Source organism: Vicia villosa, linkage group LG3, assembly GCF_029867415.1.
Source record: "Vicia villosa cultivar HV-30 ecotype Madison, WI linkage group LG3, Vvil1.0, whole genome shotgun sequence".
NCBI lineage: Eukaryota > Viridiplantae > Streptophyta > Magnoliopsida > Fabales > Fabaceae > Vicia > Vicia villosa.
This window is the reverse complement of record NC_081182.1, coordinates 176633739-176661726: the sequence shown is the minus strand read 5'-3', so window position 1 is coordinate 176661726 and position 27988 is coordinate 176633739. Positions and strand designations below refer to the sequence as shown.

Here is a 27988-nt window from a genome sequence, read left to right as displayed (position 1 = left end):
CCAATTAACAAAAAAAATCATGATTTAGAATCTACCCACAACCTCGTTCCCACACTGTCCCATATATACCGCACTCACATCCCATTCTTTTCCCATCAAATATCTCTTTTATTTCTCTCTCTATCACCGCACAAACAAACGCAAAACAACACGAGTTTATTTTCCCTCAATACGGTGTCGTTTCCTTTTTTTCTTTCTCTCACCAACCCTAAAAAAAATTAAAAATACATCAAACCCTAGTTTTCCCTTTCTTCTTGCGCCGCGTTTTCAGATCTCGATCCCCTTTCTTTCCCCCTCGATTTCACCCTCAATTTCTTCTCCTTCTCTCCGATCGATTCGATCCTCTCTTAGATCGTGAAATTCTCTTTCGATCGATCGTAATTTTGTCGTCGTCGGTTTACCGTGTCGGTTTTTAGGGTTTCCGTCGCGAATCTTCTCGATCTGTGTTTTCGATAAATCGATTGAGTTTTTCTTTGTTCGATTTGGGTTATTCGTTTTTGTTTGAATCGTTTTGTTGTTTCCGATTTAGGGTTAATTCAACGGGTTCGATTTTGGTTTTGTTGTCTGGAAATTTCTTTGGGGGTTGTTAGATCTTGGTGTTGATCGTTGTAATTCTTCGTCAATTGTTTGATATCGTTCGATTTTAAAAAAAATTAGGGTTAGGGTTTTCTCAGTTTGGGGCTTTTCTTGTTTTATTGAATTTATTTGGGGAAAGTTCAATTTCTTTGAGTAATTACGATTCTCCGGGTTTATTACTTCCTAATTCAGCGATTTGCCATTAATTTGACAGAGACTGATTTTAAGGTATTATTAAATTATTAAATTTTTTATTTACTGTAATTAATACTCTTATTTTTTTTGTGATTCTAAATATTATTTTATTTATTTTTTTATATTTAAAGTTTTGACAGTGAAGTGGCATGTGTCTCTGTTGTGTAGTGAATAATGAGATGCTGGGTAATTAATGTGAAGTTACAGAGTTGTCCTTATATGTGCTTCACTGAGTTGGCCCACCTCTTTTATGATGATGATATAATAATTTTATAATAATATTCATATGTCAGAGTTGCAGTGTTTTTTGATTTGAGACATTCTTTTATTCCGAAGTAAGAACATGATGGTCAACATTTAGTCCAATGTACTCCTTTTATGGCAAAAACTTTGAGGGTCAACCTAAACAGATGTTGAGGATGTTTTTCTACTTTGTTTTTTAACTACCTTGTTGGTTGTTTTGATGCATGAATTCTAAATAACTACTTTGTTGGTTCTCGTGTGGTGCAAGCTTGTTGTCTTATGCTTGAATGAATCCTTTCTTGCAGGTAATCATGGTGCAGAAACGTCCTTTTGATGCTGAGGAGATGCTTGAGGTGTCCTTCAAGCACCCTAAACATGCAAGTCCCAGTGATCTTGTACCATTATCAGAATCTGTTTTTCCTGAAGATGATTGCTACACCCATTTACCAAAAACTTCAGGTGGGAGTTTAGTTATTAATTTTGTGTAATTTGAAATTCAAACTGTAAAAACTATACATTTCTGAGAGTTTCTAGTTTGTGATAAATTGTACTTATATTTAGTTTGTCTACATTGTAATTAATAGAGGAAGGATATGCAAAAGGTAGTAGCGATTGTAATGACAAGCTTGCTGATGAAACTTGTGATGTACTGCCTAGTGGGACTGAGGAATCTGAAACAAGCTTTCCTGTGATAGGTGTTCCTGCTTCTTCTTGGGCCACCAATGGCATTTCTGAAGAGTATCACCGATCAGAACAGCCTATACATCTTCCTCTTTTTCCTGAGTACTTCAGTCCGGAACGGCCACTATATTTCAGTCCAGAACGACCCATAAGGACATTAACTCGCTACGAGGACATTTACTCCATACTCCTTGACCAATCTCCTCGCAAGCCTGTTTCAATTGGAGCTAATCATCAAGCTGATGTTCCCCCATGGATGCCAAAAGCTGCTAATGCTGTCTCAGATTCGAACCTCACTGTTTGTGACAGGGATGAAGCTGAAAAAAGAATGATGGGGACCTGTATAATCCCTATGCCTCAGATGGAGTTATTTACCATTGATGATGAAGCTGGAAAGGGAAGAAAAGATTGCAACTGCGAATATAGGGGATCTATAAGATGTGCAAGACAACATATAATGGAAGAAAGAGAAAAACTATTTAAAACCTTTGGGATTGAGAAATTCAATGAATTGGGGTTTGCTGACATGGGAGAACAAGTTGCTGATAGGTGGACAATAGAGGATGAACATCTATTTCACAAGGTTGTCTATAATAATCCAGCATCATCCAACAAGAATTTCTGGAATTATCTTTCCATTGTATTTCCCTCACGAAACAAAAAGGAGATAGTGAGTTACTACTTTAATGTCTTCATGCTTCGGAAGCGTGCAGAGCAGAACAGTAACCCCCTATTAAGTGCTGATAGCGATAATGATGAATATCAAGGTAATGATGATCATGAGGATGATGATTCTGTTGCGGAGTACCCTGTTTGTCAAGATGATACTTTTGTCAATAACTGCAATGATAATCATTTGGAAGATTATGAGGTTGATTTTGTTGAAGATGAAACTTGTGCTGTTAACGGATTCGGAGATCAGACAAGGAGGAACAATGATGCTGTTGAGATGCATCACCCCAATGGTTCCCCTCATCTGAATCAACACCAGGATCAATCTGTTTGTCATGATCAGTACACATCACATAACATGGGAGTTGCTTCACGGGAGACCAGAGTGAAGAGTGGAAATGGTGATCATTGGACCAGTAACTACAATGGAATAAGCAATGGTTATAGCCAAGGGTATGTGTTGGAGCCCTGTGATGCACCCGGATGGGATTCTGGCTTTGTATCTTGCTCTAAAAATAAGATGGACTTTTTACCAACATGTAGCATGATAGAAGAAGTTTTTGGAGATGGTCGAAGGCAAGACATGAGAAGAGGTTTCATGGATTGAATCTCAGTTAGCATAAGGCCTCAAGGTTGATGAGATTTCGTATTTTCTTTTGTACATTTGACATAAGGTTGGAAAAGTAGCCTTCATTGTAAAATATTGTTTTGGAAGGTGATTTCGTTTGAGTTAATGTCCCATTTATTCTTCTCAAGTCCTTTTTTTGGAAGTGTAAAATTTCTTATTCCTTAATTTATGTTTAGTTTCCACACTGGTGTGGATTTAAGTTTAGAGGGAGGGAGATAATGGTTTATGGAACAGAAACCATTTTATGATGTAATTTGTCAATATTTGATCCCTAATGAAAATTAAAAATTCTTACAGATATATTTGCATTCTTTTATCAAGTTGGAAGTCAATTGAACAGCAATGGATGCAATAATATGTGTTTCAGTTTTTAATAGAATAATACCTAATTAAGTAAAGAGACTTTTTAGCATACAAATTCGATTTTTGGGTTATTCTCCTAGTCACTCTTCAAGTCAGATAAACACTTTAATAAATTATAACCATATTAAAGCCAAAGGAAACAGAGGAAGATCTTGAGTAAACATAATTCAGGCCAAAGAATAAATTGCATTGCTTTTCAAAATTTCTGATAATCTATATAATATTAAAACAAATTTAATATATTTTAGAATGTGTATAAAATATTGAATATAAAGTATGAATGAGACAGATAAAATACTAGTATTCTGATGTTCAAATGATCTACCTAATGTAAATGTGGGTTTCTTCTAACATACATAAGTGAGATTAGTCTTGTATGGTGCTTAACATTTTTTTAACCATTAGATCAAAGAGATCCACAAAATATTATAGTACACCATCTTATGGAAAAAACTCATTCAAACACAAAAGTAAAATATCTAAGACAAAAAACAATAACAGTTAACTAAATAATAATATCAAGCCATAAGAAATCAACAAGCTAGTAAGTGCAAACCACAAACAAACAACAACAAACGATAAAAGTAAACAATCAATAAATCAAAATTATTTTCCAATTTGATTTAAAATAATCAATTAAGAAGAAGAGAACAATTCTTCGATCCATCACTAATCTAGAGTGATCACGAGGATGCATATTCCAGCTGAAAAGTGGAAAAATTATCCGATTGAAGCAAAGGATGAGTTATTTAAGGATTTTATGGTAAGTATTTATAATTTATAGCATTATACTTTCTAATTATAGATAAGATTCTTTGTACTTATATTATAATAATGGTGTAGGATAAATATAAATTTACATCCGATTATGATTGTAATATGGCAAGAACTGTATGGGAAAGAACATGCTTGGATCGGTATCCCGATCACTTAAAAAATGCAAGAAAAATAGCTTTACGAGAAGTGAACTGAACGAATTTGGTTGACACTAAGGGTCATGGTCCGAAAGGAATGAAGGTAGAGGTATGAGACGGTTTGGTTGACATTTGGTTGAAACCAGAGTGGAAGAAGAAATCCGATGCAAATCGTTATAACAGGGCTGCCTTACCTGATGCGGTGTTGCACACAGGAGGTTCAATAAACTTAGGTGAACATAAGAAAAGGATGATAAGTTCTGATGAGATTTTATGAGCTTATTGTTTGGGGCTGACTTGCACTTTATTATAGTTAAAATGATCAAATGGTTCTGGTTCAGTTTCTTTCATTATTTTTGCTTTAGTTTTCAATTAATTCGTGTGCTTTCTCATTAAAGATGCATATTGATTGTATCAAATGGTTCTGGTTCTATTTCTTTCATTGTTTTTGCTCATAAATGCTTCTGGTTCTGTTTCTAATATTATGTCTACAAGATTGAAACTTATTGAATTCAGTCAAGAAACTTATTTGTTAGGTGTTGTTAACTTTTCCATGAGCATCTATATAGAAATGAAGCATTTATTTCACTTTTGGCTGCTAATCATTGAACATTTTTGTTTACAATTTGTCATTGTTGTTTATTGTTGATTCTATAATGTAAATTGTGGTTTATGAATACTTTTTAAATGTGAATTGCAGGAGGAGGAGTTGAAACATACATTTTCGTTTAGAGACGTGTATGCTCGAGTTCATAAGAAAAAAGATGGAGAATATGTCTCTCAACGATCGAAGTTATTTGTTGTAAGTTATTAAAATTTAAAAATTAAATGTGTAATGTTTAACATGAATGTAGGTTATATAGTTAAAATATTCTTCGTATGTGTTTTTTAGGAGTCATAAGACACGACTATATTGGAAAAGTATGGAGAAGACTCTTCCACTCATCCGATGATTGATCCTAAAGTGTGGGTAGAATTTTCTGGCCAGAAAAAGACAAGGCATACATTTATGGATCGTAGCTTAGATGTTAGAAGAACTATGTCTGCCCCATTTGTTGATGTCACTAGTCATTCCAGAACCATGGAGGAAGATATCAAGAAAGATGTGGATAAGGCAATGACTTCTTTTGTCAAAACACATTTGGCGCCAATGTTGGAGCCAATTCTTTCATTGATTCGATCCATGCCAAAAGCACCCATGCAAAGTAAAGTACCTGAAAAAATTCATGGAGATACAAGGTGAAAGAATGTTTTCCAATCTATTTTGGAAACCAGAATTAATATGGAACCTGAGTTGTGATTTCTGAATTGGAAATAAAATAGAATATTATTGTAATGTATAATGTTTTAGTATTGTTAAATATATTAAAAAATTGATTTTAGAATATTATTGTGATGTTTATTGTTTTAGTGTTGTTAAATATATTAAAAATTAATTTTTTTGTTTATTTAATGACTAGTGTATTTTTATTTTAGTAATAAAAGAAAAATTATATTATATTTAATAATTTAATTAATTAATTTAAATAATTATAAAAGTATGAATTAGTCTAATTAAGATTTATTTAAAAAAGAAAATAAAAAATAGTTGTAAAATTGTTTTAAATATTTAGCTTGAGATTTGTTATGATATTTTTGTAGTTATACTGTAGCTGTTTAGTTGGGAATTATAAATTCAACTTCGAAATTTTGCTATTGTTTTGTTATGGTTTAGCTAGGAATAATTTAATATTAGTTTGAATTTTGCTAGAAATTTTTTTGCCAAGATAATTAGCCACTCAATCCATGTTAGGGCATATATTGTAGTTAATCCCCAACAAATCTCCAACTATTTTTGTTTGATAGAGATTAGATACGAATTAGCTAGTGTATTTGCCCTAGCTAATTTAAGATTTTTTTGTTGTGAAAGAATAATATTACTACTATGCAATAACGACTACAAAAGTGCAAGGAAAAATGATTAAATTTTAAATTAAAACTACTACTAGTCTATTTATACACTGAAAAATTAGGTTGCCACGTAGGCCTTAACAAAAATAAACTTAATAATTAAGTAAACAAAATAAACTAGAACCCCAAAAGTTAAACATATTAAAAATATTAAATTATCCTTCAACATCAATATTTAGCCACATCACGTTTTTATTTTAAAAAAATTAATGATATGATAGACAGGTGGTTTTCTATTAGATAATAGTGTAAAACTATTTTATAATATCAGTGCATATCCATTAAATCCTAAAAATAATATATGTGAACATCTATATTCTAATAAAAATATATATGATTAAAGTTAAAAAAATTAACATTAAGAAAATTAAATATAATCATGTTAACTAGTATCTTTAAGCTGTATTTTAAATATATAAATTTTGTATTGAAAAAATATTTTAATTTTTTTTAATAAATCAAATGCATTATTTTCAAAATAATATTTTCACACTTGATTTATTAACATGTTTTCTTAGAATATCTCCCATAAAATTTTTATTATTGAGTTTTAAATATTATGCAAGTATTCCATTACTTTTGTTTTCCTAGTAACAATTTTTTTTCAATGTTTATTTACTGTTTATGTTTTCCTAGTAACACTAGTAAAGGACCCGTGCGCCCGCACGGGTCACGTAAAGTCGGTATAAATATTAAATAAATATAATATGGTTATGGTTAAAGAATTATATTAAAATATATATCAATTAAGCGACAATTTGTAGTTGTTTTCAATGATGATATTTATGTTAGATAAAAATTAAAATAATATTAAAAATAATTAATTATTATTGTTGATTAGAATTTTAACTCTGAAAAAATATAATTCTTGATAAAAAGTAAAAAAATAAATAAAAATTGAGATAATGTAGTTATTATGTACTATCATTATCAACAATTTTTATGGGCTCCCACCCCTAGTATGTCTACCCGCCTTTTTTTCCGCAGACGCACATTATCAACAATTTTTATGGGCTTCCACCCCTAGTATGTCTACCCGCCTTTTTATGAGCATGATTCAAATTGCAAATTCAAATTATCAAAATAAAAAATTGCAAAAAAAAATTATAACATCTATATAAGTCAAGAAACAAAAAATAATGAAATGACATATTATAATTCAATGCAACACATTTAAATCTCATTATTTAACTTTAAATATATATTTAATTTGATTTACCAAAGAAAAATTTGTAGAAAAGATGTATATTATTAATATTAATGTTACTTATCACATATATGTCGTTAAATTCTCATATTTGTGTTAGCTACTCATACCGAATCAAAAATAATAATGTAATGAAATAAAAACAGCAAAAATATTTAATTCAAATTGCATATCCAATAACAAAAATTAAACATTTATTAAATAAAAAATAACGTATAATTTTATTTATAATCTTGACAGAAAAAGATTTATATACCAACTCTTTCTTTATATTTGATATATTTAATGAAATGAATATAAATTAGAATTAATGTCAAATATTTTTTTTATAGATATTAAAGAAATGAATATAAATTAGAAGTAATGTCAACTATTTTCAATGGGAAAGATACAATCATGCGTATTGAAAGGTGTTATATGCATTTGATTTTTAATTTTTAATTCTATACAAAATCTTTTTTGTATGTTTATTTACAATTATTTTATATTGATTCCTCTATTTGAATTTGAATTATGTCAAGGTACTATATATTTGTTGATATTGTATGGAAGGTAGAGAGTTATATAAATTTCACTTTTTTATGATTAATTAACCGTAATGATTACTTTTAGATATTGGAATTGATTGGAAAACTTGTAGCATGCAAAAGAAATAATGATTGTTTTTAGATATTGTCAAATATTAAAGACATAAGGCATGCTAATATGAGTTGATGATGAAAAAAGACAATTGAAGGCATGAAAATCGGATTAAAATATTTGTTTAAACTTGGACATGAAATTAATTTTGGTAGACATCGATTTTCTTATTATGATAGTAGTTATTATAATAGTAGATCAATTATTTTTTAAAAAATATTAATAATTGCAAATGTTAAAAAAGAAGACTAATTATTATCACCTAAAACTACATATTCCCAATGACATTTTCTTCAAACTTCTAATTAAAAAAACTATTAATTATTACCACCTACAACTAAAACCTACTACAACTAAAATCTACCTCTATTGGGTCCTTTATTGCGATAAAATAAAATAAAACTATTTAATATTTTATTAAATAAATTAGGATTGGAAAACAAAAAAAAAAGTTAATCGTGTGAATTTTTTTAGCCATAAATAAGTTTTAGAGATATTATTATTATTATATATTAATTTTAAAAATATTATTATTTCTATGATTAATAATTTGGGGCTGTTAACTCAACATAATATTTTTATTAGGTTGATTAATGTATAATTGTTATTAATAAATGTTGATTATTATAAAAATTTAATGAAAAATGAGACTGTTCTCCCATCGAACCATCTCCACTTTTTTTGTTAATGTCCTTGATGTAGTCAAATTTTCTACTCTTTGTCACTGAAAAAAATACATTAATAAATAAAAGGCAAGTAAACCAAACGCAGAGGTTGGTGTGAATCATAAATCTACTATAAATCAAAACAAAAATTTGATGAATGAATAGAGTGGGAATTCAAAAGGTTAATTTTCTATTTCCAATATGTTAATTTCTTTAACCGAGAAAAACTGTTGGAAGTATAATAGGGTTTAGGAAAAGACTTTAGGTCAAATATGATTATATATATATATGATCAATATTTAAAGTAATAATGCATTTAAGACTTGTTAGCTACAATTAACATTGACAATCAAAATAATTAAATTGGAAAAAGAAACAAAGCATGATTGAATTATTTGAAACATAAATATTTGGCACGTAAAGAGTCCCATAATAAAAATGGTAATAATTTAATTGGAACGTAAATATTTGGCACGTAATAATTTAATGCATTTTATAATTATTTGTGTGTAGTTAATTTTTAATTTAGATTGAACTAAATAAATTGAAAAATCATATTTAATTTATGAATTAAATCAAATCCTAATCCTTTTTTAACTCTCCGTTGAACTTCAGTGAATCATATATTTAATTTATTGGAATTTAAGATGGTCCCCCGAACCATGAAGACACTTTACTTTTGGTGAATTTTTTATAGGAGAGAATCGTAGTCAAACTCTCCCGTGAAATCTTATCCTTCCTTTTGAAATTTTACGTGAGAAAATTGCAATCCCAATTTTAAACTCTCCCGTGAAATTCATATACCAATTTTTTTTCAATTAAATATATTAAAAGTTCTTTTTAAAGAATTAAATATGAGAATGTACACTACTTATATATAATATTCTTATAAATAGTAAATAAATATATAATAGTTGATATCTTGGCCTTTTGTTTTAAATATAAAAAAGAAATAAATTTGTGTCTCTCATAAAAAAAATTTGTTTATTCATCAATCAAAATTTTCTCACGTTTTTTAATAAAAACAAATATATGTATCAACTTTTAGAATAAATGTTAACATCTTATCATAAATAAATGCTAACATTTTTTCATGTCAATTTTATTTTTATTTGTATCATGTAATAATAATATATATCATTTTTTATCAGGTATATGATATTTTTGCTTAAAAAATTTATAAAAGAAATCATACTTAATTGATTGAAACAATTTTTATAGAAGCAAATTATTGTTGCCTATAAAATTGACACTCTAAATCAAAAACAAATTTGAAAATCAAAATAAAATTGAATTAATTAATTTAACGTTTTATTAATAAGTATTTATATGAATTACATATATAAGAAAATTAAAAAAAAAAGGATTATACCGTATTATATTTTGGTAATGTAAGAATATTTCAATTATTTTAAGATAATTTAGATCAAATATTAAATAAATATTTTTTATCTATTAGTTTGAAATCAAAATTAATCATCAGAAATTCTTATTAGAAGGAGTTCAGTATTTTTTTCTTGTATTAAGTCATAATATTAAATATAATTATTTTCTTTTAATTTATGATATTTTTTTAAGATAAATTTATAAAAAATCATACTTAATTTATTAAATCCATTTTTATAGGACCAAAATGATCTTGTGATTTTTGTGTATTCACCTATTGTTATTGTCCATGTAAAATATTTATTTATAAAAAATTATTGCCTTCCGATTTCTTATTATCATTGAATAAATATTTTTCTTATTATCATTCAATTAATATTTTCATATTCTCATTCAATTATTGTCTTTTTTTCATATTCTCATTCATTTTTCATATTTTCATTCAATACCAAAAGACAATTGCAATTTTTGGAAAAAAATAAATAATTAAGAAGGTTAATTATATAGCCGTAAAAAGATTCTGTGGATTAATGAGATAATTAGGGTATGAAAAATGACCTTAAATCGGCTATTGATTTTCTTATATAGATAGTAGATAATTTTATGGTCATATATATATATATATATATATATATATATATATATATATATATATATATATATATATATATAATAACACCCTAAATTTTTAAAGCAATATTTAGAAGATAATACTCATTCTATACTCATATAATATAACAAAATATTTAATAAAAATAAAAAATAAACAAAATATATCTCTCTCAATGGAATGCTCTGTAATTAAACTTTTCCACTTTCATATTTCTAATATTTTTTTTTCTTTTTCAAAAAAATAAAGTAAGAGTAATGTAGAACAATGAAAAGTTAAGAGTTTAGAAAAATAAAGTGGGAAAATTAAAACCTTTCACTTTATTTATTAAAAAAACTAAATCTTAATAATTAAAACTAACGACTCTTAATTAACAATAATAATTAATAAAAATAATCTTAATTATTTTTATATTGAATCTTTCAAATCAAGTAAGAAATGACATGTCACCATTTAATTAAAAATTAAAGAAAAATAAATAAAAGAAGTAACCATGAGGAAGGAAAGAGAATGCAGTGATGTAAATTTTGTGTGCACCAACGTAAAAATAACTTTTTATCTCCAAAATTAATTATAAAAGTGCTTATTTCAATCCAAAATCATTTTTTCTTTCTCTGATTTATGTCTTCTCTATTGTAATAAAATCAAGTAAACACCATACTCTCTTTCTTATCTCATTAAATCAACTCCACGTTTCTTTGTGGTCGTTAATATCCTTGATGCAGTCAAATTTTCCACTCTTTGTCACTGCAAAAAAAATACATTAATGAATTAAAGGTAAGGAAACTGAATGCAGATGATGGTGCAAATCACAAATCTATTATAAAGCAAAACTTTTGTCTTCACGTATCTGAATTTAAAATCCTGAAACAAACAAAAATTATATTAGAGAATCAGAAATTAAAATTGAAAATCAAATTCGTAGATATGCAGAATAGTAAGATCTGAAGTTAAGCAGAGCAACTGAATGATGGCAGAGCAGTGAATGAGGAGCAAAGGAAGAGAATAAAAAATTGAGAATGCAAAGAATGAAGAAGGTGAAAATAAATAACAGAGAATGAAAGAAGAAAAGGTGATGCAAAGAGATAGATGGAGGGACTCATACAATGGTTCAACAATTCCCAATACACTAAATCGTAAAAGCAATAAAAATAATGTTGTGTATGGAATAAAGCAAATGGGTTTAGGGTTGAACTTGTGGATGAGAGATGCATTATGTAGTTATTATAGGATTCAAGAGGCAAACGAAATTGAATGAGAGGAAAAAATAATGTTGTGTATGGAATAAAGCAAATGGGTTTAGGGTTGAACTTGTGGATGAGAGATGCATTATGTAGTTATTATAGGATTCAAGAGGCAAACGAAATTGAATGAGAGGAATGGAAAAGGTATGCAAATTTGAAATTATGCAGACTTCACTTGGCTCTATGTCTGCATGACCCAATGAAAATGCACCGATGCAATAAAAAAGCGTGTTCAGTTTTGCATTAAATTGGATGTTGGAATGTAATCATGATTAGATGTAAAATGACGCTCAGGGGTATGTAAAACCATGTTTAATTGATTGTGATTAGGGTAATTAAGGGAATTTGGTGGTAATTGATTTTTATATATTAAAATAGATATCTCCGAGCATTTAATAAAAAAAAAGAGTATTTTATTTAATTTCCAATCAATTAAAAATGAATTATTTTGAAATGATTATATTTTAGCAGTACATCTGATCAGAGTTAACTGAGAAACCGTCAGATGGTACTATACGAGATCTTCTGGCATTTGTATCCTGGATAGTTGTATGAATAGAAGGTTGCAGGTACACCTCCACCATCAGATAAAGCTCAAAGACCCCGTAACAAATTTCCCCATTAGATTTACCATCCCCAACAAGACTTAAAGAGAAAGGTGCCATCAGATCATTTTAAAGCTCTAAGGAATCTGTTAATGATTTCATCATCAAATCCATCATCCTCAACAACATTTAAAGATAAAGGTTATACTATATCATTGGACATGTATATGGAAAATGTCCTCAAACATTTTCACATTTTGATTCATTTCTAGAGCTAATGGTGAATCACATGAACAAGAGAAATGGTACTCTAGTCACGAGAAAACTAATGCCTTGTTCCAATGTTGCCAGCGCGTTCGTAAGGGTGACTCCAAAACCCCCAAGACATACTGATCACTTTGTCTTCATTATTGGGAGCCTCGGTTCGTCCATAATAGTCCTAAGAATAAACATTTGATAAAGGTCGAGAAAACTGAGAACCAACCCCATGTAGATTCGGTGAAACCCTCAAGAGTAAATCAATGCATAACACCACTAGATGAGGAAAGTATTTTCCTTTCCATGAAGATAAATGAACAAGCTCGAAGCATTTTTCCTCCCCTATATCTAGGAGAAATGGATATGCTCAAAGCAAACAAAGATCTCCATCGTAGAAAAGGCGATATTGGAAGCCTTTTTAGCACCACGATGCCACAGTAAAAGGCATTGAAGTTCATTTCCCCCCGTAAAGAACCAATGAATGTCCCTTGAAAAATTGATCCCCCTCAGAACATTATGGACAATCTTATTCTTTAGAAAGTTCCTAGGGAGAAGAGGATACTCCAAGAATAAATACTTTCACCTAGCGGATCAACAGTTGCCTCAACCCAAGGATCGACAACAAACTTTTGCGATGGGAACATACGAAGGAATGACCAACCCATATAAATAAATTGAGGACGTATACATAATCCTCACCTTCTGTGAGGCAAAAAGACTAGCTAAGTGAAAGTTTTTTGTCCTCACATTGAAGGAAAGAGAAATGACAAGGTCAAAGGCTTAAATCCATAATCCTTTACTCATGATTTAAATTGTGTAAATGTTTCACGATTCACTTCAGCCTATTAAGGAGGCAACCAAACTATGTGGAAGATATGGTTGGGATCTGATAGAAAAAGGATGATATGTTAAACAAACTATCTTGGTAAAGGGCACACAATAAGATAAAGAGGTACGTGTTGACCCATGACTTCAAAAGGGGCAAGATATGTTTAAATCACGAGGATCAAAGAGCCTAAAAATTTCAATGACTTGCTCGAATGAGCAAAAAATTATATCCAATATGAAGAGACGGTGAAGGCAAATCAAGAAATTTAAAGTGAACTTAAAAGTTTCTACATATAAAAACAAAACAATATCAACTCTATCAGGGAAGTTAATGTGCCACCTTATCCAAGTACATAAAGTTATGCACTCTTGGACAATTATAGGGAACATATCTTTCACCCGTGGGGAAATGATGAGTTCTAGGAAGAAGATGCATAATTCTCGAGAAAGGTTAAGGAGCACAAAGACATGTACAAATCAAAATATACTCAGGGTTGATGAGATACTCAATTAGTCGCTCTTTGATGAGGAATTAGTTATTGGTAAAGCAAACCATCATGTCCTTCACTTGACGAGGGTAGTAATGGATAACTTTGACGTTCGCTTGGTCCTAGTTAATAAGGGAGATCCTATTAACTAATGTACTCAGGGTTGTTTGACGTCTTACATTTAACCCATAGAGATTTTCTCCCTTATCAAGGATGATCAAGAGCCAAACCTTTGGGCTATGTCAAACTGTAGATGATGTTTAGACAAAAACAAGATAGGCAGAGCGTCAAGACCCAATTGCTCGTATTAGAATGTAATTCCATTTACAAATTCATCATCAGTCATTCCAAGTTGGCCACTCTAGAGATTGTCTCGACGATACATTTAAAGATGAAATACCATACACAAAAAATGAAGTAGTTACCAACAAGGCTAATATAAAACGTACAAATCATGATTTTCAGTCTCATTAAAGTTCCACAAGAGTGAGGTCATGGAAGAGCATGATAATTCTAGTAGAATAGAGTAGCCCCCATAAGAGCTTGGATGTGAATCTAAAATATGTTTGAGCTAGATTAAAGCAAGACTTGTTGGGAACAACATGTCCCAACAGAGTAGTCAAGAAGCAAGAGTTGTTATAGATAAATACAAGATACAACAAAGGAAATACCCCATAAGGAAATACAATTGCAAGTTGATCCGCTGTCGCGCGCGGATCAAAAACGAGTTGTTTTGAATAAAACCGTAGAAAGCGACAAGTGACTCGCGTATCGTATCACAAGGATTCTCGTTGATTATTAACCAAAGGTAAATCGATTTAGGGGGGTTGGTTTAGGTTTGAATTATAGAAAAAATGATTATCAAAAGCGATTAATGAAATAAGTTGTTTTGAAAAAGTGATTATAAAATTAAGCCAATCTACTGTTTTCGGTTCCGGCTTATCATGGGTTTCTACCTTACCAATTCCCTAAGCGGCTTCGATCTCTATTCGATTTCAATATCAATTGACAAGCGTAAAAGATATTAAACAGATTGGATTCCTATTCCGAATTAAGCAAACGAGTTAATACAATCGCGAATTAAGCAAACACGATATAGAAACGCAATTTAACGACGAAGCGACGTAAACAACGATTAACAATTAGGAATACAATCATACGAAATTAATCAAAATATTCCACGAAATAACAGATTAAGCAAATGCAAATTCATAGAATATAATTGAAAGAGAAACGAAATTGAATTGATAAAATAAAAACCTCAAAGCTTTTGGAATTCGATTACAGTAGATCGACTCTGGATGTTTAGTTCTCCATTCAAGCGTACAAAGCAAAAGAGTGGAAACAAAATTGTGAATAGTAAAACGTGATAAACAGTAACACGGCTGCTAGACCTATTAGGAATCATCCAAAAAACGTTTATGACCCAACTGGGTCGAATGACAAAACCAGGCCCACTACTAAACGACCCAAAAACTGAAAATTAAATAGTGCTGCAGCTTTAAACGCAATTCTGGGAAATATAGGTTCCTATTCTGACTTTGACTCCAACATAAAAGTTGTAGCTCTTTTTCTTAGCTTTCCGACGATTATTAGAACGCGTCAATCGGACTCCCGGAACTCCAGTTATGATCGTTTCCGTGCAGACTACTAAAGCTGAAAAATAAATACGAAAATCAAATAACAATAAAAATAATTTAAAATATAAAAACATTATAAAATACAAAAATAAGACAAGCAAACCATGGAAATGTATAAGTACAACCGTAGAGGAATGTGTATCAAAATGCACTGATCAAATTCCCCCACACTTGAACTTTTGCACTCCGAGCAAAATGAAAAACAAAACAAAGAAAGCAGAAATACATCAACAGTTACTCATCCTAGGCTACCAATCTTCTTCCGGTAAGTTTGCATCGACAGGTACTAATCTTGCACACTAAGGACATCGTAAGAACACTAACCACAGATATGCAGACATAAGCCTCCTAAATACACAAACCAATTCAAATCATATTATTATACCATAGCCTAACTTACTCATCCTTTTTGCTCTTTTTCATTCAAGCGCAATCACATTAAGCCCGTTATCTCCACACACTTATAGCAGGACGACCGGTTAGTGACTCTGATCCTTTTGCACGGGGTTCCGGTACTTGCGTGGCATAACCCTTTGCTTACTCAGATGTAGTTGCGGGGGATCGGACCGTAATCCTCCCTACCAAGTTCAGCACCAGAAACCGCTGAACCAACTAACAAAGAGTTTTGAAAACTTTTTTTTTGAAGATTACACAACCGTTGGGTTAAGTGACCGGGTGAGGATCACCAAACTTAGAAGGTGTATTACCTTTTTCTTTTCTCTTTTTTTCTTTTCTTTTCGGAACATTCACTTATATTCATCGGCTTCCTGCGTAAAGTGTGTGAGAGATGGTGCCGACTGCTGAAATAAACTACTCAAGAGCTGTCAGAGAATGAGAATTTAAGGCTAAAACATAATAAAAAATTCAAATCGATTTCCATATGCAGGAGACTTACGGTGTTAGAACAATACCGATCTTGTGAATTTTTCCCACGTCTCCGCAAACTCGACTCAAATCAGTCTATAGCCTAAAACTTTCAAAACGATGCATATTTATTTATTTTTTTAACTGAAAACAAAACAAGAAAACAAAAGAAAATAAAACAAAGAATTCCCTCCCCCACACTAAAACAAGCATTGTCCTCAATGAAAGGACATAATTATTAAAGTAAGAGGGAGAGAAAGGAAAGAACACACCCGAGTAGTCAAGGAGGATATATGATCACATAAGCTGCCTTTCCCAAAGAGAGGTCTTCTATATTCTCTTCTTCCAAAGTGGAGCTCTCATGGAGTAGCTTTCGGTAATGCTCATCATCCTTAAAAAGTGGTTTAGCTCCTTCTCCTTTTATTCCAGGATCAAAGAATGTTCTTCTAAAAGTAAAAGTTTCAAATGGGCACGTGAAGGTGCTCTCATCTTTCACAACATCAAGGAACCAAAGGTTATGAGGCTGCCTCACTACTTTTGCTGCATCTTCAAGTGAGATCCTATGCACACACATGGACGAACTAATATCATAAATGTCATCCAAGGTCCATCCAATTCCTTTGGTATGCTTCTTCAAAACCTGCAAAAACTTACTTTCTTGATCAAAATAAAGTTTAGAAGAAATTATAACCGGAAGTTTTTCATTCATCTCTAAATAAGCATATTTAAGATTGTGAGGAATTGGTTTCAGCTCCCGGGAAGGTGGTTGTTCAATGGATGGTTTGATCCGGGCAGCCGCCGTGTCGAGAGCTTCATCTACATGAACAACTTCATTTGCAACCTCATCTGTAGTAAGAATATCAACTTGCAAGGCAACCTCAATTTCAGTACAAACAGAGCAAATTTTAGTGTCAGTACAAACATCACAAGAGTAAACATCATCAAAACCAGACAATGATGGAAAATCATCTACAAACAAATCAGTACAAGTATCAACAACATTTTCAGAAAGAAACTCTATTGGAAAAACAGAATGCTCTTCCAAGGGTTGTTGGTTTGATCCTTGAGCTTGCTGCATGGCATTCATCAAAGTGGCAAGCTGTCCAATCTGTGTTTGCAAAGTCTGGAGAGTGGAATCTACTTGTTGTTGATACTGAAGATTATTTGCAGCCATTTGTTTGACAATATCCTCTAGTGAAGGTTCGAAAGGTGCAGAGCACACAACCTGAAATTCATTCAGATGCATATGTGGATCCTCAATAAAAGAACATAAATATAAAATAAGAGTGAGAGAAAGGAAAGAGCACACCCGAAGAGTCAAGGAGGATATGTGATCACATAAGCAGCCTTTCCCAGAGAGATATATTCTACATTTTCTCCTTTCAAAGCGGGGATCTCATGGAGTAGCTTTGGGTAATGTCCATTGAATTTGAAATTTTTATTAGTGCCTTCGCCTTTTATTCCAGGATCAAAGAAGAATCTTTGATAAATAAAAGTGTTGAATGGGCACGTGATCTTTTCTACAACACCAAAGTTCAAAAGATTGAGGAGCTGCCTCACTATTTTTGTTTCATCTTCCCCTTCAATTGAGACCCTGTGCAAAATCATAGATGGGCTAATATCGAGAATTTCGGTCAAAGTCCACCCAATCACCTTGTTATGCTTCTTCAAAACATGCAATAGCTTATTTTCTTGATCAAAATCAAGGTTAGAAGAAATTATAACCGGGAGTTTTTCATTACTCTCTAAATAAGCATATTTCAAATTTTCGGGAAGTTGCTTCAACTCGGGGGAAGGTGGTTGCTCAATGGAAGGAGTGCTTGGGGCAGCTGGGATGTTAAGAGTATCAGCTGCATGAACAACTTCATCGATAACAATTTCACCTGTAGTAAATATGTTACCCTGCAAGGCAGCATCAATCTCAGCACATACAACACAAATGTTAGTGTTAGTACAATCAGAACATGAGTAAACATCATCAAAATCAGACAGTGATGGAAAATCAGATGTAAGCAAATCATTACAAGTATCATCAACTGTTTCAGAAAGAAAATCTATTTGAAAAATAGAACGCTCTTCCAAGGGTTGTTGGTTTGATCCTTGAGCTTGCTGCATGACATTCATCAAAGTGGCAAGCTGTCCAATCTGTGTTTGCAAAGTCTGAAGAGTAGAATCTATTTGTTGTTGATACTGAAGATTATTTGCAGCCATTTGTTTGACAATATCCTCTAGTGAAGGTTCGAAAGGTGCAGAGCATACAACCTGAAATTCATTCAGATGCATATGTGGATCCTCACCTGCAAAACCATTAAACCTAGGCAACAAATGTGTTAAACCATATTCCAATTCAAAAGGTGCATCACCCGCAGGATAGTCAATACATAAACCATTATAGTTCACATTAGGGACAGCCAACTGCGTTAGAGTTCTTTGTTCAGCCATGGGTTCAACATACACCGAAATAACGATTATGTCCCATACATGCATAAACGAATAGAAAGAATAAAAACGATTAACTAAATTCAGAAAAATATAAAAACACGAAATTTAATCTAATTAAGACAAATTAGAATTTTAGGATTTTTTTTTGTATTTTTTTGACTCTATGAAAATGGTAAAAAATTCATTAAAAATAGAAAAACGATGAATTTGGCAATTTTGGCTCGAATTCCCTTACTCTTCTAGAATAAAGGAGTATTAATCGTACGATTTTTCTACTTCCAGTAGGAAAAAACTTTTTACAATCAAACACAATTTTTTTCAAAAACTGAATTTTTCGACTCTAAACGCGAATTGGCCAAAACCGTGAGGAAACTATGGCCAAAACACACAAACACTACACCTAGGACGCTAATATCAGTTAATATTCACAAGAATCCCCGGCAACGACGCCAATTTGATCCGCTGTCGCGCGCGGATCAAAAACGAGTTGTTTTGAATAAAACCGTAGAAAATGACAAGTGACTCGCGTATCGTATCACAAGGATTCTCGTTGATTATTAACCAAAGGTAAATCGATTTAGGGGGGTTGGTTTAGGTTCGAATTATAGAAAAAATGATTATCAAAAGCGATTAATGAAATAAGTTGTTTTGAAAAAGTGATTATAAAATTAAGCCAATCTACTGTTTTCGGTTCCGGCTTATCATGGGTTTCTACCTTACCAATTCCCTAAGCGGCTTCGATCTCTATTCGATTTCAATATCAATTGACAAGCGTAAAAGATATTAAACAGATTGGATTCCTATTCCGAATTAAGCAAACGGGTTAATACAATCGCGAATTAAGCAAACACGATATAGAAACGCAATTTAACGACGAAGCGACGTAAACAACGATTAACAGTTAGGAATACAATCATACGAAATTAATCAAAATATTCCACGAAATAACAGATTAAGCAAATGCAAATTCATAGAATATAATTGAAAGAGAAACGAAATTGAATTGATAAAATAAAAACCTCAAAGCTTTTGGAATTCGATTACAGTAGATCGACTCTGGATGTTTAGTTCTCCATTCAAGCGTACAGAGCAAAAGAGTGGAAACAAAATTGTGAATAGTAAAACGTAATAAACAGTAACACGGCTGCTAGACCTATTAGGAATCAGCCAAAAAACGTTTATGACCCAACTGGGTCGAATGACAAAACCAGGCCCACTACTAAACGACCCAAAAACTGAAAATTAAATAGTGCTGCAGCTTTAAACGCAATTCTGGGAAATATAGGTTCCGATTCTGACTTTGACTCTAACATAAAAGTTGTAGCTCTTTTTCTTAGCTTTCCGGCGATTATTAGAACGCCTAAATCGGACTCCCGGAACTCCAGTTATGATCGTTTCCATGCAGACTACTAAAGCTGAAAAATAAATACGAAAATCAAATAACAATAAAAATAATTTAAAATATAAAAACATTATAAAATACAAAAATAAGACAAGCAAACCATGGAAATGTATAGGTACAACCGTAGAGGAATGTGCATCAAAATGCACTGATCACAAGTATTCTTCTACATCCAAAAGCTAGAATCATTTCTTACATTTCATGCAATTAGAATTAGTTTAAGCATTTCGAAGTAGAATTAGTAATGCTTTTTTCTTATTCAATTCATTAAGGTCTTTTCCAATATATTTCCATACTAAGAGCAAGCCCAAGACAAATAATCCAAATAACTCTTATTGAGAAAATCTCCAAGCCATGAACCAAAAAGGGTACATATGTTGACCCGAGTCCATATCTTCTGCCAAAGGAAAGACAATAAAACATTGCATTGAATGACATGAATTTTATATGCATAGTTTGCCAACAAAAAAAATGAATAAAGCGGTCCCTTGATGATCAAGCGATATCGAGGCATGATTCCTTACATAGAGGACGATTGAAGCTTTGAATGGGCCACCAAAGATCACAAATGAACTCCTTATCTCAATTATCCCTAGAAAAACCAAATGACTCCCCATAGTGATCCACCCTCTCTCTTAGGCCATAAGTCCGGTAAAATGGAGTAGGCAAATGATATCCCTTGGCCGGGGATGCTTATTCCAAAGATATACACGAAAATCTAAATTAGAAACCACAAATATAGGAAAAGTTAATCATGTGGCCCAAAATAGGTTGGATAGAAGGCTTAAGAAGTCGAGATACAAACCCGAGGCAAATATCAATTTTACAATCGAAAAGGGATACCAGGTACAAAGAGCATAACCCCATCAAAAAATTCTAATAATAAATAAGTATAAAGACCACACACACCCACCACAACCCTTGAATACAAAATTTCAATCAATTCTCCCATTGTTTACATTCTTGGAGCATTTGATACCATTTCGAAGATCCATACCAGGGTTTAAGAATCAGATTTGTTCCATAAATTTTTTGTTCCATAGTTTATAGTTCTTTGTAGTAAGAACCCATTATTTCTCTTCGAGCCTCTAGTGATGGTTTTCAACAATTTTTTTCTCCTCTAAAAGAGAAATTTTCGATATGATACAAAGACACGCTTCTCGTTGGCTAGCTTAAGAATTTGATCACTAAAGTATTTCACCCTTTTGATGAGCTTAAAGCATATATTGAAATTTTTGAAGAAAGGAAACAACATGGACTCGTTTATTTTCCTTGTCAGCTGGAACATTCTTTAAACTATCATCTTTTACCGTGGAAGCACATGCCTCCTATTGTGCTTTGACGGGGTGACCCTTAAGCATCTATTTAAAGAGAGAAAATTCATCATCCTAGGTAAATACAACACAAGTCAGGGCCATCCTTCTTGAAGGGTGAGAAACACACTCCACTATGAAATCTCGATGACATCTAAGGCCTAGGATTAGCACCCGATCAACAACAACATCTGGTACTAGGGAACGAAGACCACTAGGTGTTGACAGGAATATAGTAGAGGCTGCAAGTAACATTTTTCTCGGCCTAATATCAAGAAGGCATCACTAGAGGTGTACAAGGAGATCCTTTACCTCCACCACCTTCTAGAAAAGATTTGGCGTGAGCTAGGTCAATACCATACAAGAAGAACTACCCCATTTAGCCTGAAACTTCTTGAAAATATTCTTTTGTGACATAGTTGTTGCATTAAAAAGAAATATCAATGTTAGTATCCAAACAAATAAAAAGCTAGAAAAAAACCACATAAACTAATCAAATATGGATAACACCTTCATGGTGTAAGACGACCAACATGGAAAAGGTATCTATATAGCATATGCCCATCACCGTGTCACCATCCCTACAATCAGAGCCCACCTTTTTCTAGGATGTGACAAACTCTTTGATTATGCTTAGATAGTTCAATTTAAGACGATACAAGTCCATAACGTTTAGGCTAATGCTCCCCTCCCCAATAATTTTTGAAGTGGACCAAGATCAAGGAAACATTGGTTGGCAAGGGAGGGCCATATTTCCATCAACAAATTGAGAATTCAGAAAGATACTGACTGTAGCATTAGAGAATGACATCAAAGACTTGACAATCACATATCAATACATGAAATCAATAAGAGCAATAAGTAAAGTTTCCAAAGATTTTAAGGCTCCGTCAAGTGAGACCGAACCCTTACAACGCCTAACAAATTCCCAAGATGGGTGGAAGATAGTGAAGGAAATTAGAATGTTAAACCAAATTTATTTCAAAGAACAATAATCTTCAATTTTGTTTAGATGATAACATGATGTACGCAAACAAAATTATTATCGAATATGTGTTAGATGATCCTCTGTTAGAATATCAAGTTGTTACCCTCTGATGAGTTTAGTCACATGGTGACCAAGCAATGAATCTGAATTCTTTGAGAAGACAAAGATACTCATTTGGAGTCAATTTTGTGTTTGAGAAATAAAATATATTCTTTAGATGGACCATGAGATGCCACAGTGAATTTGTAATAGTTGAATTATTGTGAGAATCTCTCAAATGTGAGGGCACTGAACATAACTCCCCCGCGTTGTTGGGTGAACCAAGATAAATTCTCTCCCCTTGTCGCTTTTATTTTACTATTTTTGTTTGACTTGAGTTTATGTTAAACCAACATAAATTTTTTTAAACGTCAATACAATTCAAATCCCTCTTCTTTGTACTTTTCTCACCTTTAAAAAAGACGAACCGATATCTCAAAATACAGGATTGGATTGTATGACTTTATGGCGCCAACTGCAGCCTGACTTTCAACCAATCTGAATCATTTGATCAATCTCATGCTTTACATGATGCCACCTGTTGTAAGTTTTTCAAAAGAAAACATGATACATAAAAAATTTTCATCGTCATCTCTGCAACTACTATGTCGTCCTTATCCAAGCCAACCGACTCAAGCATTGTTACCGCATCATCATCCTCAAACCAACATGCTAATACTAAACCATCCTTACCGCGTCGCTAGGGCTGGAAATGAGTCGAGTCGAGTCGAACTCGCCTCAACTCAGTTTGACTCGTTAAGAATTGGCCGAGTTCGAGTTCGAGTTCGAGTTTAAGACGAAATTTTTTTTCAGCTCAAACTCGACTCGTTAAGAATTGACCGAGTTTGAGTTCGAGTTCGAGTTTATCACAAACTTTTTTTTCAGCTCAAACTCGACGTGTTAGAAATTCACGAACATCTCGGTTCAACTCGTTAGATTACTCTTGTTAGGTTCAACTCGATTATTTCACGGACTTAAAAATAATTTTTTAAAGTCTATTATATATATATATATATATATATATATATATATATATATATATATATATATATATTTGACATTTTAAATTAATATTTTTAAATAAAAAATATAGAAATCAATTAAAAGTTATAAGATTGAAATTTATACGATGTTAATTTTATTTGTATAATTATTTGTAAAAATATTTTTCTCACTTGAGAATATAAATTATCAATTATAACTGTTAGATTAAAATAAAATATGATACTAAGATTTAGAGCAAATCTTTAAACCTACTCTTAAAGACAATATAATAATCTCATATATAATCGAGTTGACTCATGAACCTAACGAGTCGAACTATGTATAGTTCAAGTTCAGCTCATTTAGTTAACGAACTTAGTTTTTAGCTCATACTCAGCTCATTTGGTTCATGAACCTAGTTCAACGATTTAATTTCCGAATCGAGTTTCGAACTATTTTCGAGTTAGTTTGGTTCATTGCCAGCCCTACGCGTCGCCTTCTTGTCATTTTAATTACTCATTCAACCAAACATTTCCATCTTCAACACTACCTCTTGTGTTTCAGTTCTTAAATTTTATCTCCAGTTCTTCACTAATCTAATTCATTAATGGTTACAATATTGACTATGATTCCAAATAGTAAAAAATCTTAATTGTTGGTTCTAAATCGGATGGCTCAAATATTTTACAGTGTCCTCCTGTAACTGCAGGAAATCTGATACTCACATTTTGAGTGAATGCAAACACCGATCACCACCGATTGCCGACTACTTACCACCACCGCTCCTTACTCCGTCAATTGCGTTTTCCTCATCGGAATCAATTATGCTGAGACTTGTATCATCACTTCTATCATCACTATTCTAATCCTAAGTGGTGGCTTGAATGAGGACGGTGAGAAGGGATGGAGAAGATGGGCTGGAAGTGCAAAGAGAGGAAGAAGATGAAATTTGTGAAATGACATCATGCTTATTTTATTTAAATTATTTTTTCTTTTAAAAATTGACGGACATAGTGGTGAAACTTTGGTCGGAGCAACGAAGAAATGTGGTGAAAGGAGGGACATGGGCGGATGCCAAATCGGATCACCAACTGAAAATCGACCTGTTAGCGGTCTTCATGTTCGTTGGCTGTTTATGCGACTTTTTTTCAATACAGAAAAAGTGAAAGAGAAAGTAACGTGGCAAATTGAGTACCTTTCAATTGATCCAATGAACCAAAATCTCTGAAAGTTAGTCTAACTTTCCCTCGTGAAAGTTACACAATCCGTTTCCCTCAAAATACACGCACAAATACTATAGGCCCAAATGTAAACCTAACAGGCTAGATGCAATTGAGAATTAAAAAAAAAAAAAAAACTTCCTACCTACTCTAGAGTTAGTCATATAACATATCCACCATCATAAGAACATCTACTAGAAGTCAAATATTTTTTATTTATTTAACCCATCTACCAAGACAAAGAAAGGAATATCTTAGAATACATAGATTTTTTTAACATGTTCCTCAAACTATTAGGACTCTGACATGGACAATTCTCATACCATTGGATCAAGGAGTAGCGTAGAATCCTCACTTCAATACACCCTCTCTCTCTCCTCTCTCTCCCACTTTCTATATTTACATTTCAACCCTTAAAAATCTTTGCTTCCATGCATGGATTTCTCCTCCAAATCCAAATACATATAACCAATTCAAGAGACAAAAAAAGTAATAAAAGAAACAAACAAACAAACGCTACGCTTTCTCATAATCGCTTTCATCACCAACAATCACCAAAGGTAAATCGCTTCCACTTCTTCAAGTTTCATTCTTTTTCTCCTTCTTCATCATAACCCATCTTCCAAATGCTATACACAACTTCACTTAGCTTAACTATAGCTTCTTTTTGTTCTTTTTGTTCCTTTATTAGATCGATTTTGCGCACTTGTTGAGTTTGAAAGTTTGAATTTTTATCACTTTTCAGATATGGGTTTTGCAAGATAGATGATTTGATTCAACTCCTGATGATTTCCAGTCGATAATCTCATCTGGGTCATGCTCGTTTTCATCTTTTGATAACCCAATTCAGTTTCAATTTTGATATTTTTTTTGTTCTGGTTAGTTCTTGAAATTGTGAGGATCAACAATGGAAGAAGATCAAGAAGTGATTAAGCACGTTTGCAGAATCTGCTGCAAGAGTTTTCCTTGTGGTAGATCATTAGGTGGTCACATGAGGTCACATGATCATGATGATGATGGTGATGAGAGTTTTGTTGTTGTTTCTGCTTCAACAACAGTGAAGAAAGAAGAAGGTTGTTCTGAAGGGTATTATGGTCTTAGAGAGAATCCAAAGAAAACTTGGAGAGTACTCAATGATTCAGCTAGTGATGATCAAGAGGAAGCTTTTGATGTTGTTTTGGACAAATTGTGCAAGGAATGTGGTAGAGGGTTTCAGTCTTGGAAAGCTTTATTCGGTCACATGAAGTGTCATTCGAGTAGTAAGAACAATGGTTTCGAGTTGGATGAACAAGAGTCTAACACTGATGCTTCTGCTGCTGCTGTTCTTCCGAGTCGAAAGAGAAGATCGAAAAGACGGTTGAAAACTAGGTATGTAAATGGTAAGAGCTCTTCTTCTGTTGTGAATTTTGCTACGAATTCGGTCTCTGAGGAGGATGAACATGAACAAGAAGAGGTTGCTATGAGTTTGATGATGCTTAGTAGAGATGTAAGATCTTGGTCTGGTCTCAATTCTATTGCTGAATCTTCTGATAATAATGATAACAACTCTATGGAATTAGAAGTAGAAGCTCCATTAACTCATTTAGTTTCTTCGAATAAGTCCAAAGAGAAAAGCTTAGAAATTTTGGATGATGAATTGAAGATGAAGAAAACAAGAGTTTCTGTTAAGGATAAGATGAAGAATGAGGTTGATTCTGATTCAGCATTTGAGGTTAATGTAAGATCAAAACCAGGTACTACTAGCACTAGTAAAGGCAAGTATACTTCAATGAAGGAAAAGTTTTATGATTGTGAAAACAAGGTTTCATCGGAAGCTGAAATCGGCGCGAAAAAGTCTCGTAAGAAGGGAAAATTCGAGTGTGCTACTTGCAACCGAGTTTTTCATTCGTATCAAGCTCTTGGAGGTCATAGAGCTGGTCACAAGAGAAGCAAAGGATGTTTTGCTTTAAAGATTGATCAAAACAGTGAAAATGAAAGCAATGCTGAAGTAGATAAGAAGATCAATGTTTCTGATGAGGGAAGAGTCTTAGAAAAAGAAGACGTTGTCGATGAAATCAAAGAAGTTTCGGAAATAAGGAACTTCCTTGATCTTAATCTTCCTGCTGATGCAAGTATTGTTGATGAAAGAAATGGTCATTCTGAGATTTACACACCATGGTGGTTAGATGGAAGTAACTTCAAGCAAGAGTCAATGGTAGGTCTACTATCAAACTAGCACTAGTTCGTAGTTCAGTTCGATTCAACTTTTGAGTGAAGATTCGAAACTGTATAGAAATAGAATTTGTTTTTGCTGTTATTTCATTAATTCTTTACAGGAATCATGTTCTGATTTTTGAGCTTATTTTTTGTTCTGCTCTTATTCTTCAAGTAGCTTGCATTACAAGAAACTTTTGATACTGTTTTTTTTTTACTTTTTGAATATTGTAACTTTTTGGAGAGTGATATATGATGATTACTTTGTTCATACTTCAAAGAATGATAAGATGCTATGCTGCAAATTTTAAGGTCATGATGGTTTCTTGTTTGGATTTTGAGGAATTGTAAGTTGGCTTGTTTTTCACAACTTTGACCATAGCAAAATTCTATACGTATGAAATTTTCCTCTAGTGACATTTTGGTTTGAAAGTAATATTTTGAGTGAGTCACAAGTTTAGCTTCTCGAATATATAAAATTTTGAGACGACTCATACATTGAAAAGTCTTGATCATATTAGTTGAACACATTATTTTCAAATTTCATTAGTCTTAAGTTTCAGAGGATAGTTTAGAGATTCTCTATAAGTTAATTAAGATTTAATTGTGGTAAATTAAATATTTTTTTAGGTTTTTTAATTGCGGTTTAACTGTGTTAAATTTTAGACGATGTAGAATGGGAAAGCAAAATTTGATAATATACACATAATGAAGGGGTGTCAGGGAAGTGAAGGTAGTTGTTTAGTCACCTACCATGAAAACCTGACCAGACATCTTTCTCTTTTGTCTATTATCTAGCAATCAAAACAAT

At 32.2% G+C, this 27988-nt stretch overlaps 2 protein-coding genes and 1 long non-coding RNA gene across 4 annotated transcripts; all 3 read left to right on the top strand.

Annotated features, from left to right (window-relative positions):
- Positions 1-92: 92 nt before the first annotated feature.
- LOC131662605 (uncharacterized) lies at positions 93-3291 on the top strand. Of its 2 annotated transcripts, none has more exons than XM_058932423.1 (3): positions 93-804; positions 1320-1473; positions 1710-3291. In XM_058932423.1, exons 2-3 carry the CDS (start codon positions 1326-1328, stop codon positions 2972-2974), a joined length of 1413 nt encoding a protein of 470 aa, XP_058788406.1. In that variant the 5' UTR covers positions 93-804; positions 1320-1325; the 3' UTR covers positions 2975-3291. The 2 variants fall into 2 exon arrangements, with proteins under 2 accessions (XP_058788406.1, XP_058788405.1); XM_058932422.1 differs by having other exon boundaries at positions 1599-3291.
- Positions 3292-3948: 657 nt separating this feature from the next.
- LOC131662606 (uncharacterized) lies at positions 3949-5659 on the top strand. The gene is made up of 3 exons (XR_009301736.1): positions 3949-4121; positions 4973-5074; positions 5165-5659. It is a non-coding gene; the product is annotated as an uncharacterized LOC131662606 (long non-coding RNA).
- A 19650-nt stretch (positions 5660-25309) lies between these two features.
- On the top strand, positions 25310-27448 carry LOC131656948 (zinc finger protein ZAT1-like). Its single transcript, XM_058926493.1, has 2 exons — positions 25310-25544; positions 25730-27448. Exon 2 carries the CDS (start codon positions 25892-25894, stop codon positions 27197-27199), a length of 1308 nt encoding a protein of 435 aa, XP_058782476.1. The 5' UTR covers positions 25310-25544; positions 25730-25891; the 3' UTR covers positions 27200-27448.
- The last annotated feature ends 540 nt before the right edge of the window (positions 27449-27988 follow it).